Genomic DNA, 22058 nt, shown 5'->3' on the forward strand with positions numbered 1-22058 from the left:
TCAAGTTATACTTATGATTTCTACTCTTAAGTTATACTTCAGGTTATAAAAAATTTATACAAACAGCAACAACAACAAACTGTAGTGAACTCCTAACTCTTTACTTGGGAAAATGTTTCCAAACTTTACCTTTCTGCACTATCTCTGCAGCCTCTCTACATGTTCAAGTTATGATAGCCTTTCATCATAGCTCTTTGCTGGTAGTTTGGGGCTGGATATTCATACTTCATAGGATATTTCCTATTGTACTTGGACTTTGACTTCAGTAGGCAACATCAAAGGATTTTTCAGCAAACTATATTAATGTTAGAATACCACAGAGTTGGGCTTCCCTGGTGGTGCAGTGGTTGAGAATCCACCTGACGATGCAGGGGACACGGGTTCGTGCCCCGGTCCGGGAAGATCCCACACGCCGCGGAGCGACTGGGCCCGTGAGCCGTGGCCGCTGAGCCTGTGCGTCCGGAGCCTGTGCTCCGCAACGGGAGAGGCCACAACAGTGAGACGTCCGCGTACCACACACACGCACACAAAAACCACAGAGTTGTAAAATATGTAAAGACATGTAATTAAGGAAAGCTTGAAAATAGTGTATAATTTCATAACAAATCTTTAAAATCGTTCAATCAGAGAAAGCCATTTAAGAGGTTGGTGCCTTAAGGTAAAGGGATTCTTAGTTTTTTTACCCCTATAAGATTAAGTTGAAAACAAAAGTTGGTAAGTTTAAGTAATAACACATAAAGGCTTTAACCATTGCCATAAAAATTAATAACAGGAGTTCCCCTCTCTGATTAGCAATGCAAATCAATTAAATAGAAAAATTATGGAAATCAGTTTTTGAAGATTATCGACATTTTTCCTCTAACATTAAATTTTGACTATATTTATAATAAAATATTGACTATATTTTTGTAAAGTGGTTAAAGAAAGCCAGAAAATGTATTTTATCATCATTTGTAAGTATAAGCTACTTGGAAGCTTATGTCATTCAGTTCTGGATTAACTTTCAAGGTGACTACTGAAAATTCTTAGAATGTTTTAGGAAATTTTTAAAAATATATTTTTTCAGAGGAAGTGGCAAATAAATAAGTACATAGGATTTGTCAAATTGATTTTTGCTTTTGTCCTATTTTTTAAATGGAATTGGTTTTCCTCCTATAAACTATAATGAATAAAGTCTACAGAAATCCTATGTGATTGATATTTGATAGATTCATTCAACACATTGATATACTAAAATTGCTACAGTTATATGATAATATCTTGATACAATAATGGTGACAGAAGCTCTGTGTGTAATCCTAATGGAATTTCTTCACATTTAAAGGTATGTAGAACTACTCTTAAAAACCTTACGAGAAATCATCTTTTGGACTTTTAAATTTAAATTAATAGACTTTATTATTTATAACAGTTTTAGGTTTACAGAAAACTTGAGCAAGATAGTATATATCCCTTCTCCCCCTACCCCACAGTTTCCCTATTCACATTTTGCATTAGTGTGGTACATTTGCTGCACTTGACGAACTCAATATTGATACATTATTATTAACTAAAGTCCATAGTTTACCTTAGAATATACTCTGTGTTATACAGTTCTGTGGGTTTTGACAAATATATAATATCCTGTATTTACCATTACAGTATCATACAAAGTAGTTTCCCTAAAAGTCTCTGCTCTTTTGTCCATTTTTTAATTGGATTGTTTCTTTTCTTATTGATGAATTTTAAGAGTTCTTTGTATATTTTGAATACATGTCCTTTATCAAATAGATGTTTTGCAAATATTGTCTCACAGTCTTTGGCTTGTCTTTTCATTTCTTAATGCAGCTCATTTTCAATGAGCGTTTTGTTGAATCAACCATTTTCTTTAAAGTCTTGGAATATTTGCTCTATTTTCTCTGATTATGGTCTCTCGTGTACTCTTCTGAAAGTTTACAGTTTCACTTTTTATGCTTAGGTCTCTAATCCTAATCCACATGGATTTTTTGTTTGTGTACTTGGTATGATGTGTTGGGATTTAATTTAATTTTTTCCCACATGGATAACCAATTGCCCTGGCACCTTTTATTGAACTTAGTAATAACTAATAAGCTCTAATACTTTGTTGACTCACTTGGATTTGCTCAATAATAGTTATACTCTTTGTGTGTAATGGCAGGTTTTCTCCCCCTTTTCTAATCTTTCAAACTTTTTATTATTTTTTTTCAGCTTAGGATATCCTGTACCATTTTAGAATGGAAGTGATAATAGTGGAAATTCTTGTCCCTCACTTTTAAGGGAATACTTCTAAAATTTCATCATTAAATATGATGTTTACTGTACATTTTTGTTTGATATGTTACATCAAATTAAGGATGCTTTCTTATATTCCTAGATTTTTTTTTCTTTATAATTATGTCTGGATGCTGAATTGAATCAGATACTAGGAGGGTTTTTTTTGCTTGTTTTCTTTATATCTCTAAGACATGTTGGTTTTTTTTTTCTATTTAGTTAATGTAGTAAGTTACTCTAAAATATTCTTACATTCTTACCATAAACCCATCTGAAGTATCTATTAGTGTTCTTAAAGAATTATTTGGGTTCTCATTGATTTTTTAAAAAATTTTCTATTTTATTAATTGCTGCAAAAGGAATGGTAATGATCATTGAATACAACTATCTCTAAGACTAAGAATATGAATGTAAAGTCTGACAACATAGAATTGATACAATTTACAAGAGTTAGAGGCAGAAAAGAAAGAGAAGTAGAAAGTACACAGATTCTCTCCAGGCAAGATGGCGGGGGGTGAGGCTGGTGTGACTTTAGGGCAGCCGCACCTTTCTCGGCAAGATCTCAACACTTTGGTGTTACCACGTTGACTCCACTTTCACATGAAGTTATCAGCAGACAGGCCACAATTAATACAGGTACAATTGGTCATGTAGCTCATGGGAAATCTACTGTTGTAAAAACTATTTCTGGAGTTCACACTGTCAGGTTCACAAATGAACTAGAAAGAAATATTACAATCAAACTTGGCTATGCTAATGCTAAGATTTATAAACTTGACGACCCTAGTTGTCCTCTGCCAGAATGTTATAGATCCTGTGGAAGTAGTACACCCGATGCGTTTCCTACAGACATTCCAGGGACCAAAAGGAACTTCAAATTGGTCAGACATGTTTCCTTTGTTGACTGTCCTGGCCATGATATTTTGATGGCTACTTTGCTGAACGGTGCTGCAGTGACGGATGCAGCTCTTCTCTTGATAGCTGGTAACTAGTCTTGTCCTCAGCCTCAGACTTCTGAACACCTGGCTGTGATAGAAATCATGAAACTGAAGCGTATTTTGATTCTACAAAATAAAATTGAAATGGTAAAAGAAAGCCAGGCTAAAGAACAGTATGGGGCTTCCCTGGTGGCGCAGTGGTTGAGAATCCGCCTGCCGATGCAGGGGACACGGGTTCGTGCCCCGGTCCGGGAAGATCCCACATGCCGCGGAGCAGCTAGGCCCGTGAGCCAAGGCCACTGAGCCTGTGTGTCCGGAGCCTGTGCTCTGCAACGGGAGAGGCCACAACAGTGAGAGGCCCAAGTAGCACTAAAAAAGAAAGAAAGAAAGAAAGAAAGAACAGTATGAACAGACCCTTGCATTTGTACAAGGTACAGTAGCAGAAGGAGCTCCTCTGATTCTAACTTCCGCTGAAGTACAATATTGAAGTTGTCTGCGAGTCCATAGTAAAGAAAATTCCAGTACCCCCAAGAGACTTTACTTCAGAACCCCGACTTATTGTTGTTAGATCCTTTGATGTCAACAAATCTGGCTGTGAAGTTGATGACCTTAAGGGGGGTGTAGCTGATGGTAGTGTTCTAAAAGGAGTATTAAAGGTGGGCCAGGAGATAGAAGTCAGACCTGCTATTGTTTCCAAAGATAGTGAAGGAAAACTCACGTGTAAACCCATCTTTTCCAAAATTGTATGGCTTTTCGCAGAGCATAATGATCTTCAGTATGCTGCTCCAGGTCTTATTGGAGTTGGAACAAAAATGGATCACACTTTGTGCCGGGCTGACGGAATGGTGGGGCAGGTACTTGGTGCGGTTGGAGCTTTACCTGAGGTCTTCACAGAATTGGAAATTTCCTATTTCCTGCTTAGACGGCTTCTAGGTGTACTCACTGAAGGAGACAAGAAAGCAGCAAAAGTGCAAAAGCTGTCTAAGAATGAAGTACTTATGGTGAACATGGGATCCCTGTCGACAGGAGGAAGAGTTAGTGCAGTCAAGGCTGATTTGGGCAAAATCGTTTTGACTAATCCTGTGTGCACAGAAGTAGGAGAAAAAATTGCCCTTAGCCGAAGAGTTGAGAAACACTGGCGTTGAATTGCTTGGGGTCAAATAAGAAGAGGAGTGACAATCAAGCGAACAGTAGATGATGACTGAAGAATTAAATAGCAGATTTGGATGAAGTCGGAATTTCTCCTAACAACCTAGGGGTGTATTTTCAAAGCAATAGTGAGGAATTAATTTCACAGCTCATTACCTTAGGAGTAGCTGTAAGGATATTCTCATTTTTTGGTGATGAAAATTTAACCTCTAGTACTAAAATAGGGTCTACAATAAATGTAAAAATTGGTGTAATGTTGGATTGAATCTACATTTTACCAGAAATTAATCATTCCCAAATAACATCTAATTTATACATCAGTGCAGGTTTGAAAGGAAACTGCTACAACCAGCGGTTGCTGTAGCACGCATTACCACTGAACCTATTTGAAATAAAATTTTTCTTCTAAAAAAAAAAAAAGAAAGTACACAGATTTCCTCAGCTTTCACAATCAGTTATAGAGCTATCATTTAATAATTAGAGATATTAGTATACTTAAAGTTATAAAGATAAGCAGTAAAAAAATATCAACTAAAATTGGATGGTGCAGAGAAGGGATCAAATATATCTTTCATTACTTATCATCAGGAGTTAATAAACATTATATAGAACATGGAAATATAGGTTTGAGTATTAGATAGAGTTCTAAGGATAATCAATAATAATGTTGCTATTATTAGTAAGTAAAGCACTTAAATTTGCAAAGTGCTGTTTAAGTGCTTCAAGTATAGTAACTCATTTATTTCTCATACCAATCTGAGGTAAGTACTGTTATTATCCCTGTTTTACAGGTGAGTTATAGAAAGAATAAGTGACTTGCTCAAAGTCACATAGTAAAGGATTCAACCAAGGGAGTTTGCCTCTAGAGTATATGCTTTTAGCCATTATGATATATTGCATCTTAAATGTATCACTTTCAAATTTACATACACTCAAATGTAAAACAAATATGAATGATAAAAAAACAAGTCAATAAAACAAAAAAATAGAAAAATTATCATAATAATAAAAAAATATAAATAGGTTAAACTCACCCATTAATAGAAAAAGTGAGGTAGGCCTGTATATCCTGAAATTGAAAGAGCTTTGCAGATATTTATAAATAATCAGGGTGAGGAAGAAATGTCAAAAAATACAAATACTGTAGTTGATCTCTTCTGTGTTTAAAGAACCACACCAGGACTTCCCTGGAGGTCCAGTGGTAAAGAATTCGCCTTGCAATGCAGGGGGCATGGGTTCAATCCCTGGTCAGGGAAGTAAGATCCCACATGCCTCAGGGCAACTAAGCCCAGGTGCCACAACTACTGAGCTCGCGCGCCTCACCTAGAGCCTGCGTGCTGCAAACTACAGAACCCACGTGCCCTGGAGCCTGCACGCCACAACTAGAGAAGAGAAAACCCCAAACCTGCATGCCGCAACTAGAGAGAAACCCGCACACCACAATGAAGACCCTGCATGCTTCAACAAAGATCCCGCGTGCCGCAAATAAGACTCGACACAGCCAAAATTAATTAAATAAATAATAAATAAATCTTTAAAAAAATAAAATAAAATCGCTAAACACACACACACACACACACACACACACACACACACACACACACACACACACCAAAATCCCTAAAATAAGTGTATGTTTATAAATGGATAGAACGAGGGGTCACAAGAGTACAGCATTAATAACAGTTACCTTTTGGGAGGAGAGGAAGCTTAGCAGAAATGAAGAGAGACTTCTTAGCTTTACTCTGTATATTTTTAAATTGTTTGAATTCTGCCAAAAATGTGTTACATAACTCAAGCAAAATTTTGTAAAGTGTGTATATGTAAATAAATAATGTCAACAAGAAAAAGGTCAGGAAGAACAGAATTTAAACTGTTAGCACTCAATATCTCTGAAAGGTAGAATTAGAGGTAACAGGAAGATTATTTTTCCCTAATTTACTATATATACTTCTGTATTATTTGAATTTTAATGTTACAGTGAACATTTTTTAACTAGAAAATGAAGAAGAGAATATGTGATCACTGTCACTTGCCTTTCTTCTTGTATAAATTATCTGTTCCTGTGCTTTATTCACTGACTAGATAGTTTTTAACAAATTTCATTGGAACATAGTACATGAATAGACTTCAGAACGTATATGATTTTAATGAGATTTGCAGTTTAAAGATTTGGCAGCTCTTTTTTGTCATGTAGGTCTCGGTTTAAATGTTAACTCTTTGGTTAAGTGAGGCTTTTTTTGACCATCAAAGGAGCCCTCTGGTCTTTATCATGTTGTCTTGTTATATTATGATAATAATGTTGTCATCATCTAGTCTTGCTCTACTTTTTTTTCCTAAAAATAATTTGTTTTCTTTCCCTGAAGTATAAGATCCATGAGAGGAAGAACGTGCCTTGATCATCTTGTAGCACAGGACCTAAAATAATTCTTGGCATATAGTAAGCACTTAATAAATACTGTTGCATGAATGAAAAAAGTAATATTCATTCTTAAAAATTCAGAAGCTTACATTTAGGCCATCCAATAATGGCTGAGCTATGGTGGACTGATTAATGATCATTCATAGGAATCTAGTAATCAGAACACCAGTTTGTTTATTTGTAGTAATAGATATGAATAGTGTAATAAACAGCTGGATATGCATTATGGGTTTTTTTCCTAGCATTATTATGCAAAAAGCAAATTTAATCAAGAATAAAAAATGAATAACACGTGGAAATTGGGAAAAAGAGAGGTGGGCAGTTTTAAAAAATACTAGATACTATACTCTGGCTATTGATTGTATTGCCTAACACAGGGGCCCCCAACCCCTGGGCCCGCGAACCGGTACTGGTCTGAAGCCTGTTAGGAACCAGGCCGCACAGCAGGAGGTGAGCGGCGGGCCAGGGAGCAAAGCTTCATCTGCCGCTCCCCATCGCTCACCGTACCGCCTGAACCATTTCTCCCGCTGTCCGTCCGTGGAGAAACGGTCTTCCACGAACCCGGTCGCTGGTGCCAAAAAGGTTGGAGACCTCTGGCCTAACAAGTATATTACCTAGTAAATGTTTATTCTTGGTCTTGAGAGTTGTAAGAGGCAGTATGAATGATTTGGTTTTGCTGGTCCAGTCCTAAAAATAATAAAGTGCCAGTCCGACTGATGGTGGATTCGATTGTGCACTTAATGCAAACAAAGAAGAGCATTAAGTTAAAGTTGTAGTTTGTTACAAATCAAAGAGTAAAAATATGACATAAATGGTGGTTCCCCAAAAAGCATTCAAAGTAATAGATAAGCCCTTATTAAAGCTCACTAATGGAGCTGCAAATTTCCATTTTCCATTTTTCTAAGTCGAATAAACCCTGAACCTAAATCAGGTTTTGCCTGGAAATCAAAACTACACCATTCAGTTTGAAAAGACAGAGGCAGATGTTTTTTTTAAAACTTTAGAAATGTTTGGGAAAGATAGATAAGTGGTACATAAGTAGTAGCACTGATTAATTACTACTTTTCATGCACTGTAGAGTAGAAGACAGGCAGTGTAGTATAGCAGATCTTCAGCCATGTGCCTGAGATTCAGTCTTAGGTCTGCCTCCCACTTGCTGTGTGACCTTAAGTAAATCATATCCTCTCTGTGCCTCAGTTTCCTTGTCTTGGGGTACTATATCTTCATAAAATTGTTGGGAGGTTTAAGCAAGAACGTACGTGTGTGTGTGTGTCTGTGTGTGTGTGTAGTTTTTAAATGGTGCCTGGCAGATAAAATAGTACTACATAGGTGTTAGCCAGTCCTATTGTTATTCAACAAATATTGAATATTTACTGTCAGTCACTGTACTGAGGATGGGAAGGTCCTGCCCTAGAGGAATTCAGAGTTTACTGTAGCTCAGGGCTCTACTTCATCTTCTCTACTTCCATCCGAGTTCTTTTTTCCTGTATCTTGTATCTTATTTCCAAGAGAATACATTCAAAGTTCTAGTATAATCTCATTTTTTAATTTTCCCCCAGTTTTACTGAGATATAATTGATAATGTTGTATTATTTTAAAGTATACCACATAATGACCTGATATATATATATATATATATATATATATATATATATACTGTGATGTGTTTACCACAATAAGTTTAGTTAACATCCATCACCTCACATAGTTACAGTTTTTTTTCTTGTAATGAGTACTTTTAAGATCTCTAAGATAAATAAGTCATGGGGATATAATGTACAGCATGGTAACTATAGTTAACAATACTGTGTTGTGTATTTAAAAGTTGCTGAGAGAGTAGATCAATGTTTAATTTTTACCTGATATTTGTAGAGGTGGTTAGAAAGTTGACCTGCCGAGTAAAATAAAATGTTTTAAATTCATTTAAATTTTTGTTTTATAGATGTTTGTTTGCTACTAATGGGTGTGAGCAAGTTAGATATTCTATATCGGAGACTTCTCCTTACAAAACTTTTTATCAGAGGATGGGGAAGGCCAGAGGATCTCAAAAGGTAAGCATTTTTTCTGAATGCCTCTTCTAAATTTGTTGTTTTAGTAAACATTTAAAACTTCATTTCAGTTATAAAGTCCTTTACTATAAATATAAAGTGATTGGTAAATTAAGCATTAACTACTATATAAGAAAGAAATTATTTCCTTTTCTCTTATCTAATTATTGCTCTTAAGTTTTAACCCATATAATCATAAATTGAACTAATTTAAAAGTAATTCAGACTTAAAAATAAAGAGCTCTCAGACATAGATTTTTAACTTTGGTAATTTTTTATCGATTACAGATTTCAGGGACTAAACTTTCTTGGGTAACTTGAATTTGTAATGACTAAAAAACTGTGATATACTGTAGCTCATGGAGGTATTTGAACTTGTGAAAAATAATTTTAGAGATTTGTGCCTTTAATTTTGAGTCTTGCATATGTTAATTACTTTTGGAGCAATGATATTTCTCATGTTTTTTCTGAGACAAAGTGTCAAGCTTGAAAAAACCAAAGCCTATTTTTTTCTTGAATTATTAAAATTAAATTTTAACATAGTTTATTAACTGGACTTGCTAATTTTTAATTACTTTTCATCAGTCTCAATATAATGGGAATACTGAAGTTTTTCCTTTTTTCTCCCCCTTCCCATAATAGACTCTTTGAATTCAGAAAGATTATTGGAAATCGAGAAAGATGTCAGAATCTGGTTTCAAGTGATTATCCAATATACATCGATAAGGTATTCAGATGAAAGAAATGCAATTATAGAAATTCAGGTTTTATATAACTGTGTGGCAAGAGTGGGCTGAATGTTGGAGTATAATAACAATAAACTCTAAAACATGAGTACAATATAGATTTTTCATTTAATATTTTTTAAAATGCTATTATGTACCCTAACTGAATGCATATAGTAACTATATGCATGTTTATATGGGAGCATATATTTAATACTTAACTAACTACAAGAAAATATTTAGGGATGGATCTTTTGGACCTCATCTTTTATCTTTAGGCTCAAGAGAGTTAAATTATTCAACACTCAGAAGAATTACAAGTAATACAGGGAAGTACTCGATTGAGAGAATCAGCACATGAGAAGTTAATAGCAAAACAACTGTTAAATAACATCAGGGAAATGTTATGGGATATAGTTAATTGCTGAGAGAAGGGTAGAAAGAAAATGCTATAAAATTAGAGAATATGAGAAAATATATTTGAAATTATTTTGTTTTTAAGCAGCCATGTTTTCCTGTAAAACACTTCTAGGCTTATGTAATTGGATACTTGAAGCGTTGTAGGGGAGGGCCTGCAGCTGGGTAGGCTTCACATCCCTCACGGCCTTCAACCACAGTAACTCTACTTTAGTCGCTTTTATATATTGGATGTCTTTAGCAGATTTCATTTTTCAAAAGACTTTCACTGCTAAAAACAGGATCTTATAAATTGTAAATCCCTCCTCTATACCACATAGCTGTTCCTTTTGTATCTTCTGGATTTAGAACATTTCTCCCTCAAATTTTGCTAAATATTTCTATTTTCTCTGTTTTTTTCCTATTAAAAAATCATAGGCTTGAACAAATTTAAAACATACCAAGTAAAGATCAAAACTCTAATTTATGCCACTTTCCACCTCCTAATTCCATTTTCCTCCCAAGGAGGAATTACTGTTAGGATTTTAGAATGCTTTCTTACAGATATCCTTCCTCTCCCCCACCTTCTCTCTCTTGCCCTCTCACTCTCAGTTTTTAAAGATTGAGATATAATTCAAATATAGAAAAATTACCCTTTTAAAATGTACAATTCAGTGTTGTTGTTCTTTATTATTACATTCCCAAGATGTGCAACTATCACTATCTAATTCCAGAACATTTTTATTGCCCCCAACAGAAACCCTGTACCCATTAGCTGTCACCTCCCACTTCCCCAGCCTCCCATCTGCTGATAATCACTCATCTGTTGTCTCTGTGGATTCACCCATTCTGGACATTTCATATAAATGGAAACATCCAACATGTGGCCTTTTGTTTCTGGCTTATTTCACTTAGCAAATTTTTCAGGTTCATCCATGTTGTACCATGTACCACTGCTTCATTCTTTTTTATGGCTTAATAATATCCCATTGTGTATATGTACAACATTTTGTTTATCCATTATTCAGTAGATGGGCATTTGAGTTTCTACTTTTTTTTTGGCTCCATCGGGTCTTACTTGCGGCACATGGGATCTTCGTTGAGGCACGTGGGATCTTTTGTTGTGGCACGAGGGTTTCTCTCTAGTTGTGGCGTGCGGGTTTTCTCTTCTCTAGTTGTGGCATGCAGGCTCCAGGGCACGTGGGCTCTGTAGTTGTGGCTCCAGAGTGCGTGGACTCTGTAGTTTGTGGCGCCCGGGCTTCTCTCTAGTTGAGGTGCGCAAGCTCAGTAGTTGTGGCGCGCAGGCTTAGTTGCCCCACGGCATGTGGGATCTTAGTTCCCTGACCAGGGATCAAATCTGCATCCCCTGCATTGGAAGGCGGATTCTTTACCACTGGACCACTAGGGAAATCCTGAGTTGTTTCTACTTTTTAACTGTTATGAATAATAATGCTATGAATATTCATGTACTAGTGTTCTTGTGGATATATTTTTTTCAGTTCCCTTGGGTATATATCTAGGAGTGGAATTGCTCAGTCACATGGTAACTGTATGCTTAAATTTTTAACAAACTGTCAACTGTTTTCCAAAGTGCACCATTTTACTTTTCCACAGGCAGTGTATAATGCTTTCAATTTCTCCACATTCTTACTAATATTTCTATTTGCCCTAGCCTTCCTAGTGGGTGTGAAGTATATTTTATTGTGATTTTGATATGTCTTTCCCTAATGACTGTGATGTTGAACATCCTTTCATGTACTTATTGGCCATTTGTATATCTTCTTTTGAGAAATATCTGTGAAACCCTTGCCCATTTTTAATTGGGTTATTCCTCTTTTTAGTGTTGAGTTGTAGCTTGCTTAATTTTTAAATCTGTCTTATATATGGCTCTGAAAGTGTTTTTTTCTTACCAAATTGCCATTTATCCCAACACTATTTGTTGAATTATTATTCCCTTTCACATTAGTTTGTGCTGCCTCCTTTGTCAAATAATTCTTCTAAAATAGATAAAAGAAAACTTTAAAACTGCAGGAGGCACAAAGATGACTAAAATGTAAACACTTCCTGGATTAAAAATTTCGTATTATACACATTAGGTCTCCTTACCATTTTCAAACAATGCAGTGTAATCCCAATTAAAATATTCAGTTTAGAGCTAAGGTCCATAAAAGGATCCTAAAATTATTTTGGGAAGAACTCAAATATATATTTGGGAAGTACAGTCAGATCAGGAATACTTGACAAGGAAGACTGGTAAGTAAAAACTATCTCAGTCATATATCAATGGGTATTGTAAGGCACTGTATGATCAGCACAGCCTGACACTGGTTTAGAAATAAAAGGTATGCTATTGAGACCTGATAAATGATTGAAAATAATTTTTGAAATTATTTTACAAAAAATAATTTTACAAAAAAATTTATGGAAACTTACTTCATGATAAAGTAGTATTTTAAGTCATTTGCAAAGAAAATTTGGATTATTTAATAAATGATGTTGAAACAACTGGTTAGTATTTGTGTTTTTTAAAGAGGTTGATATATTTAGCTTCTAAAAATACAGATTTTTGTTTCTGGTTTTAATGAAAATATGTGATGCTTTACTGCTAATTTAATTTTGACTATTGGCCTGATTTTTTTTATTAAAAAAAAATAACTAACGTGGAAAAAAAAACTTAGGTGTTGAATATAAGGAAATGCCTTTGCTACATATGTAACTATCACATTTCTCCTTATTTAATGTGTTGACATGACTCATTTCATCAATAGGTTACCTGAAAACAAGACCTTCTAACATATATAATGTCAACCCTTATTTGATCGTGGTAAATTATAATTTGTTTGTAAATTGTTTTTATATTTACCTTTATATTGTCGAATTCTTATAACAAATATTTTATTTTGTTATTGCATGTCATTGTACAAATAAGGTTTACTTATAGTTTGTTTTCCCAAGTAGACTCAAGTAGAGAACATAGAAGGAAATGAAATGTGTGTGGGAGCCTTTAGAAAGCAGAATGGGGCAAAAAGGATACTTAGTAGGCACTAAAAAAAGTTACAATTGAATAGAACTTTTTAACAGAAAACATCTATGATAGACCTAGATACCACTGTCCTTGTGTATGCATCTTGGTTTTGCTTTTTTTTAGATTGAAGAGCAGTCAGACTGTAAGATCCTAGATGGACACTTTGTTTCCCCCATGGCCCACTATGTGCCTGATATCATGCCAATTGAATCTGTTACTGCAAGGTAAGTATTTTTATTCAGAAAGTTAAAGCAGTAGGTTGTTTACATTCATTTATACAATTACAATAATATCAATGCCATATTATTTCAAATTACTTATTATTAATTGCAATAATTATTTAGCATTTTTCCATTAAATGTGGGGTGGGACAGAGTAAAAATACAGAGCTTTAGTACACATTTGAACTTAAGTTGTTATCAGCTTAATCTTCAAAATTTCAAGAAGCAGGACAGTGCTGGGAATGCTAAATGAAGCAGAGTTGTTAACGTTGGTAGTTTTGATTATGAGACTGAAAATTAAGAGTTAGTTTTCATGAGCACAAAACAGATATAATCATTAAACCATCCTAAATTTTCTTGTCTATGTTCTATTCAACAATTTATTGACAATAGATAAGTAGTGATATTTTCCCTTGCCCAGGCAAAGTAAGCTCAGAATTCAGGTTTATGTTGCCTGAGAACATAACTGCCTAAGGTCAAACCTTGAGCTGACAGAGTGCAGTGTTCTACTGTGATAATAATTCCAAAATGTCAACTGCTAAGGAAATTGGAAAGAGAAGTAAATCAGTTTGGGAAGATAAAAAAGTTCTGAAGATGGATGGTGGTAGTGATTGCATAACAATGTAAGTGTACTTAATGTCACTGAACTGTACACTTAAAAATGGTAAAAATGGTAAATTTTATGTTATATGTATTTTACTACAATGATAAAAAAAGAAGTCATATAGGAGAAAACATTAAATGAGAGGACCAAGATACTACGATAAGAAGACGACAAATAGAGAAGACTATGCTTTTTCTGGTGTGGTTTGCTTTTACCTCCAAACATAAAAGTTTTAATAAATCAGATCCTGTTATACACTCCAAGGTGAAAAAAAGATAACATGAACTATGTTATTGATATCAACAGCTTGTACAGCCAAACATTATTCCTGCAAGGAGAAAAAGTGGAGCTATCTAAAGAATTGTTTTTCTAGGACTTACTCATATATATTGATGTCTTTAAAAATAAGAAACTTTCATTATGCATATATAAACTTGTGGTATTGAATAAGGTAAACATGATTGCAATAAATTCTGTGCTTATATTGTAATTGAATTTTTAATACCGTAACAGCAAGCAAATTTACAGTATCTTTGTTGCCAGTTGGGCAAACATTAGTTTAATCAGTCAATTACAGTTTTGTTTTGTTTTTTTCTACCAAAACATATGTTTATTTTTATTACATTCCCATAACCATTATAACAATTTTAATGCATTTTAATAAATAGATAAATGATAATGAAAATTCATCAGTGCCTGAAAACTCAGATTTTTTTAAACTACTAAATGATCATGATATTTTAAATGCACAATTCTACATTGCTAATATCTATTGAAGTAGAATTTATAGATGAATAATCATGCCATAAAGCACCTGTACTTTCATCCAACAGGACATGGAAAACAGCAAGTCAATTACAGTTTGAATGTCAAAATTCTGAATGACCTTTTCTCCCAAATAATTTAATTATAAAACTTTTAAGAATTCAAAGTTTGTATTAAAAGGCTTTTAGTTTCACTGATGTGTTTTATTTTAAATAGGTTCCAATTTATTGTGCCTAAAGAATGGAACAGCAAATATAGACCCGTATGCATTCATCTTGCTGGAACAGGAGATCATGTAAGACTTTATTATAATATCTTAATCCCTAATTTGTTAAGTTACTCTCCTTAACAGATGTGGTTATTATATTTTTAAATTAAATTTAATTTTAATTTTATATTAGAGTACAGTTGATTTACAATATTGTGTTACTTTCAGGTATACAGCAACGTGATTCAGTTATACATGTACATATATCCATTCTTTTTTAGATTCTTTTCCCATATAGGTTATTACAGAATATTGAGTAGAGTTCCCTATGCTATACAGCAGGTTCTTGTTGTTTATCTATTTTATATATAGTAGTGTGTATATGTTAATCCCACACTCCTAATTTATTTATTATATTCTTTAAGTACATCATCTTTTCTTTCCTCAGCATTACTGGAGACGACGAACACTAATGGCTCGTCCTATGATTAAAGAAGCCCGAATGGCTTCTTTGCTGTTAGAAAACCCTTATTATATCCTTTTGTGATACCTAGAAATCTTTTCTCTTATTTATTTATTTATAGATTTAGTCATCAAAAGGAATGATAATAACCAGCTTTTCTCAACCAGTTAAATTTAGTCAGTTCAGAAAATGCTTAAGAATTAAGGAGCAAGAATGAAAAGAAGTGAAAAATTGTTTCACACCTTTTTAAAAGGCAATTTAAGGATTTTGCTTCTGTTATATAATGAAGATAAACTGTTCTTCTGTTTCTTTTGAGATTTATACTGGATTTTAATATTAATAAGTCAAGTGTTTGACTTACTAAGGAAACCCTCATGTTTTAAATACATTTACATTTAAGTATCAGTTGAGGTTTAGAACAGTTCTTAACTTACTTTTCAAGATTATGTCAGACTACTCCCAGAAGAAGAAATGAAAGTGATGCACAGATATAAAGAAATGTTCAGCGTTGCTGGTAATAAGAGAAATGTAAATTTAAAGGAACAGTTACAAAAGATTTAAAAAATAAAACACGGTAGTCATAAAGCTACTGTGAAATGGGCACTGTTATTACTGATGACTGAAAATCAGTTCAGCCCTTTGGGAAAGCATTTTTACTATATGCATCAGGAACCTTTAAAAATCTCACATCCCTTGACATTTTGATTCTGGGAAGTTTATTCTAAGGATAAAATATTAAGAAAAGAGAAAATGATAGAAAAGAGGAAAGATATTTAATAGCTTATAACTTTTAATAGCAAAACATTAGAAATAGCTTAAATGTCTAACAACAGAAAAATGGTTAAGGAAATTGTGGTTCATAGCACTATTGGAATGTTGTACAGTTGGTTGTGTTATGTTTATTACTTTACCACTTACTATCTGTATGACCTTGAACCTGTTAGTTAACCTTTTAGTACCTCAACTTTTACTTGGTAAATGGGAATAATTTCTTAGGTTATTCAGAGTATTAGAATAGTTAATACTGGTAAATAATAAGGATGCAGTAAATTTTAACAGTTAGTTATTATTTTAAAAGTTTACAGTAATGAATGAAAAGTATTTATAATACAAAAAGAGGATATAAAACTCTGTGGTACGGCATAGGTATGCAAAAAACCTAAAATAGAAAATCCATTATTTTCTATTTAGAAACTGTGCCTAAGGGAAAATTTTGGAAAGAAGTACAACAAAATATTAATATGGTTGTCTGTAGATAAAATAGTTTTTCTTCTAACATGATTTTCCGGATTTTCTAGATTTTTTATAAGTGAAAAAAGAAACCAATAAACTTCATTTTAAAATTAAGTTGGGGATTACACAACCCTGTTGAATTACTAAAAATATTGAATTGTACACTTTAGATGGGTGAATTGTATGGTATGTGATTATGTCTCAATGAAGCTTTTTTTAAAAAGAAAAATAATTAAGTTGAAAAACCGGAGAACTCCTAAGCACCCTATTTGGAAAATAGTTATTTCAGCATTAAATTGTCTTCAAGTTTAACTATTTTGCTTAAGTTAATGTGTGTTGAGACACAGAGTGTGTTTAATTATTTAAAAACTTTCTCTTTGACCCACATTCTTAAATGGCTGCAGGAAACCCAAGGACCAAATGTAAGTATGTGTTATCTTCATTTTCCAGTCTTTATACTGAATTTTCAGCCATCTTAAAATTTTTGGTAGCCTAACCATTTTTTCTGAAAAACAGAATTCTGGCCCCATTGCATTCTTGTGGTACCTGGATCTTTGCACATAATTATTCTACATGGGCGTATAATAAATAACCATTGACAAAATGAATTTTTGTACACTTTGGCAAGGTTTCATATATAAGCTAATTATGTGAGTATGTCTTTATATGAATTAAATTTTAAAAAATAGATTATAGGGACTTCCCTGGCAATTCGGTGGTTAAGACTTCGCCTTCCAATGCAGGGGGTGTGGGTTTGATCCCTGGTCAAGGAGCTGAGATCCCACATGCCTCGCAGCCAAAAAAAAACCAAAACAAAACAAAACATAAAGCAGAAGCAATATTGTAACAAATTCAATAAGGACTTAACAAAAATAGATTGTAACTTGGTCACTTTAGTAATAAAATCATATTTTTTATAATTATATAAGAATAGTTCTGGATTCTAAAAATATATATTTAAGTGCTTCTTATAAAGAAATGTACTTATGTAAAATCAGTTTCTAAAACAGCAAGTTTCAGTTGAATTGGTGTGTATTTAAATTAATCAAAACATGTATTATAAAAATTTTCTAACATTATATTCATAAATTATGTATTTTGTGAAAATAAGCAACATTTAAGATTTTGGTAATACATGAGCCTAGTATTAGTTTGAATTCTTTTACATTGCTATTTATTTTATTTTTTGTTGTTGTTGCCTTGTTTCTTTTTTTAAGGTTTTAATTTTATTTGAGTATAGTTGATTTACAACGTTGTTAGTTTCTGCTGTACAGCAAAGTGAGTCAGTTATACAAATACATCTATTCACTATTTTTTAGATTCTCTTCTCACATAGGTTATCACAGAATATTGAGTAGAGTTCCCTGTGCTATACAGTAAGTCCTTGTCGGTTATCTGTCTTTTTTTTCTTAATTTAAATTTATTTATTTATTTATTTTTGGCTGCGTTGGGTCTTCATTGCTGCACGTGGGCTTTCTCTAGTTGTGGCAAGTGGGGGCTGCTCTTTGTTGCAGTGCACGGGCTTCTCATTGCGGTGGCTTGTCTTGTTGCGGAGCACGGAGCCTGCGAGCCTAGAGTGCAGGTTCAGTAGTTGTGGCACATGGGCCTAGTTGCTCCGTGGCACGTGGGATCTTCCCGGACCAGGGCTCAAACCCGTGTCCCCTGCATTGGCAGGATTCTTAACCACTGCACCACCAAGGAAGTCCCAGTTATCTATCTTATATATAGTAGTGTGTGTATGTTCATCCCAAGCTCCTGATTTATCCCTCCCCCACCACATTTCCCCTTTGGTAACTGTAAGTTTGTTTTTGATATCTGTAAGTTTGTTTCTGTTTTGTAAATAAGTTTATTTGTATCTTTTTTTAAATTAGAATCCACATATGATTGATATCATATGCTATTTGTCTTTCTCAGTATGACTTACTTCACTTAGTATGATAATCCTGAGGTCCATCCATGTTGCTGCAAATGGCATTATTTCATTTTTATGGCTGAGTAATATTCCATTGTATATATATACACCACATCTTCCTTATCCACTCCTCTGTTGATGGACATTTAGGTTGCTTCCATGTCTTAGCTATTGTAAATAGTGCTGCAGTGAACACTGGGGTGCATGTATCCTTTCAGATTATGGTTTTCCCTGGATATGCCCAGGAGTGGGATTGCTGGATCATATGGTAGTTCTATTTTAAGTTTTTTAAGGAACCTCCATACTGTTCTCCATAGAGGTTGTACCAATTTACATTCCCACCAACAGTATAGGTGGGTTCCCTTTCCTCCACACCCTCTCCAGCATTTATTGTTTGTAGACTTTTTGCTGATGGCCATTCTGACTGGTGTGAGGTGATACCTCATTGCAGATTTGATTTGCATTTTTCTAATTATTAGTGACATTGAGCATCTTTTCATGTGCTTTTTGGCCATCTGTATGTCTTCTTTGGAGGAATGTCTATTTAGATCTTTTGCCCATTTTTTGATTGAGTTGTTTGTTTTTTTGACACAGAGCTGTAAGAGCTGTTTGTGATTCTGGAGATTAATCCCTTGTCGGTTGCTTTGTTTGCAAATATTATCTCCCATTCTGTGGGTTGTCTTTTTGCTTTGTTTATGGTTTCCTTTGCTGTGGAAAAGCTTTTGAGTTTAATTAGGTCCCATTTGTTTGTTTTTGTTTTTATTTCTATTACTCTAGGAGATGGATAGAAAAAGATATTGCTGCGATTTATGTCAGCGTGTTCTGCTTATGTTTTCCTCCAAGAGTTTTATAGTACCTGGTCTTACATTTAGGTCTTTAATCCATTTTGAGTTTATTTTTGTGTATGGTGTTAGAAAATGTTCTAATTTGATTCTTTTTACGTAGCTTTCCAGTTTTTCCAGCACCACTTATTGAAGAGACTGTCTTTTCTCTATTGTATATTCTTGCCTCCCTTGTCATAGATTAAATGACCATAGGTGCATGAGTTTATTTCTGGGCTTTCTATCCTATTCCATTGATCTATATTTCTGTTTTTGTGCCAGTACCATACTGTATTGATTACTGTAGCTTTGTAGTATAGCTACAGTATACTGCAGGAGTCAGCTGGAGTCTGCTTCCTCCAGCTCCATTTTTCTTTTTCAAGATTGCTTTAGCGGGCTTCCCTGGTGGCGCAGTGGTTGCGACTCCGCCTGCCAATGCAGGGGACACGGGTTCGTGCCCCGGTCTGGGAAGATCTCACATGCCACGGAGCAGCTGGGCCCGTGAGCCATGGCCACTGAGCCTGTGCTTCTAGAGCCTGCACTCTGCAACGGGAGAGGCCACAACAGTGTGAGGCCCGCATACCGAAAAAAAAAAAAAAAAAAAAAAAAAAAAAAAAAAAAAAAGATTGCTTTAGCTATTTGGGGTCATTTGTATTTCCATATAAATTAAAAAAACTTTTGCTCTAGTTCTGTGAAAAATGCCTAGTATTAGGTGAATTATTTTACACTGCTTTAAAAAAATGTGCTTTATGTTCTATTGTAATTATTTTTTTCTTAGAAGGGACAACTATAAATTTTTTTCCTTATATCAATACTGGTAATTTAATGAAAAATTGACAGTATAGAAATATTATTTTCTCATACATATTTTAACAGTTATAAGTTATATCAAGTAAATAAGACATTCTTTTCTGGACTTCAAAATAGTTTGGTAGTTGAAACTCAATGAAAATTATATGTTGTAGAGCAGAAACAGCTTTTTTTTTTAAATTTATTTTTGGCTGCGTTGGGTCTTCCTTGCTGTGCACAGGCTTTCTCTAGTTGCAGCAAGCGGGGGCTACTCTTCGTTGTGGTGTGTGAGCTTCTCATTGTGGTGGCTTCTCTTGTTGTGGAGCACAGGCTCTAGGCACGCAGGCTTCAGTAGTTGTGGTTTGCGGGTTCTAGAGCGCAGGCTTAGTAGTTGTGGCGCATGGGCTTAGTTGCTCCGTGGCATGTGGGATCTTCCTGGACCAGGGCTTGAACCCATGTCCCCTGCATTGTCAGGAGGATTCTTAACCACTGTACCACCAGAGAAGTCCCTAGATACAGCTTTTTTAAAAAATAAGTTTTAGGTGATTAATATGCAGAACAATGTTAGCAGCATTCCAATTCCATCCATTTATTCCATTGTTTTACTTAGCTATCTGGTCCTTTAAAGGAAAAACATGTATTCTGGCTGCCTGTTGTAAATTTGCATATATTATAATATAAATACATAAAATAAATAATTTTCTCTTTTGTTTTGTGAGGCTAGAAGGTCCAGCTTAAAAAACGTGTCTGATCTTTTTGTGATGGGAGGAGCTCTTGTTTTAGAATCTGCAGCTCTCTTGCACTGGCTAGAGAGGGAGGGTTATGGACCTCTTGGAATGACCGGAATATCCATGGGAGGACACGTAAGCATTTTCATTTTAACTGATATTTAATTGTGGTTATGTTTATAAAATCTAGGGAATCAAGCAAGGTAATGGATTTGTGGCACATCCTCCTCTGTGGGCCTCTCATAGTGTACACATGCCAGAGAAAATTGCAGCCTCAAACCATTGCCCAGTCTCCTTACCTGTGGGCTGTGAGCACTGAAAGGCGTTGTACAGTGTGGGAGGTGGGGGGAAGATCTAGGGAATCTATTTATTTAAAAATTCACTTTAGGTATAGAATTAATTTTAGTTTTGGTGAAAGCAGAAACAGATTCTAAACTTTCATTCCAATTATGAAGTAATGATATTTTTTGTATGATTTATGTAGGTACTGATTATACTACTTATTCCACAGCTATATCTCAGGTGTTAGATTTAATCTTTTATTAAAAGTTGATTATAAACTAAACTTCAAGTGTCAACTATAAATGCCTTATTTTGCTGTTAAATTGGTGAAGATAGCTAATTTGGAAAACACTTTTCCTTTATCTCTTCTCTCCATCAACCTGTTTTACCTTTGCTTTCTAGAGCATACTAAAACGGCCTCCTAATTGGTTTCTCTGTCTAGTCTTTTCACTCCTTGACCTTTTTCTTAAGGCTTTTTGTCCACACTGTTAACTAGAGTGGTCTTCCTAAATCTGATCTCTGCTCTCTCCTGCTTAAAACCTTCCACAGGTTTTGCTATTGAACTGGGCACTAGCTATGCCAGGTGCTGGCACCCATCTAGTGCCCCCTCATTCCCTTTCACCTGGCCAAATAAGAGCTTGTCCTTCTGCTTCCAGATTAGAGCTTACTTCCTGTGAGAAACTCTTCCGGATTCCCAGACTATACTTCGTTTCTCAGTAACACGTACTTACTTCATTTTACTGTGATTACTTGTCTAGCAGTCTGTTTTCTCTATAAAGCAACTGATTCACTGAGGGCCAGGAACACGCTCTGGTTCATTTTCTGGACATATTAGTCATACAGTACATTAAAATATATATATTGTGTAAGTCATTTGAATTATAAAATTAAGTGTAAAACCTTACTCAAATTCAAAACAACTACCAAGGAGTGAAACTGGTAAAATTAGCTTCAAAAACTCAAATTCAGAACAACTAAAGACAGTGAAACTGAAGAGTGGGAAAGGATTTCTTTTCCTAACTAGTAGTGTTTCCATTGTTATGACCTAGGTTGGGGTG

At 34.5% G+C, this 22058-nt stretch overlaps 1 protein-coding gene, 1 non-coding gene and 1 pseudogene across 3 annotated transcripts in view; all 3 read left to right on the top strand.

The window, feature by feature from the left end:
• ABHD18 (abhydrolase domain containing 18) overlaps window positions 1-22058 on the top strand; it is a 42262-nt gene that overhangs the window by 8170 nt on the left and 12034 nt on the right. Inside the window, exons 2-8 of one of the 2 annotated variants that reach the window (XM_067036657.1) lie at window positions 8723-8831; window positions 9471-9555; window positions 13098-13198; window positions 14781-14859; window positions 15221-15315; window positions 16873-16890; window positions 20715-20853. In XM_067036657.1, coding sequence (XP_066892758.1) covers window positions 8740-8831; window positions 9471-9555; window positions 13098-13198; window positions 14781-14859; window positions 15221-15315; window positions 16873-16890; window positions 20715-20853 — 609 coding nt within the window. In that variant the 5' untranslated portion in view covers window positions 8723-8739. Of the gene's footprint in view, window positions 1-8722; window positions 8832-9470; window positions 9556-13097; window positions 13199-14780; window positions 14860-15220; window positions 15316-16872; window positions 16895-20709; window positions 20854-22058 lie in introns of those variants that run through there. The other variant, XM_067036658.1, reaches the window with a different exon arrangement.
• LOC131758718 (eukaryotic translation initiation factor 2 subunit 3-like) lies at window positions 2776-4414 on the top strand (annotated as a pseudogene).
• Window positions 20917-21053, top strand: LOC131759033 (small nucleolar RNA SNORA42/SNORA80 family). Its single transcript, XR_009336367.1, has one exon. It is a non-coding gene; the product is annotated as a small nucleolar RNA SNORA42/SNORA80 family (small nucleolar RNA).

Source organism: Kogia breviceps, chromosome 6, assembly GCF_026419965.1.
Source record: "Kogia breviceps isolate mKogBre1 chromosome 6, mKogBre1 haplotype 1, whole genome shotgun sequence".
NCBI lineage: Eukaryota > Metazoa > Chordata > Mammalia > Artiodactyla > Physeteridae > Kogia > Kogia breviceps.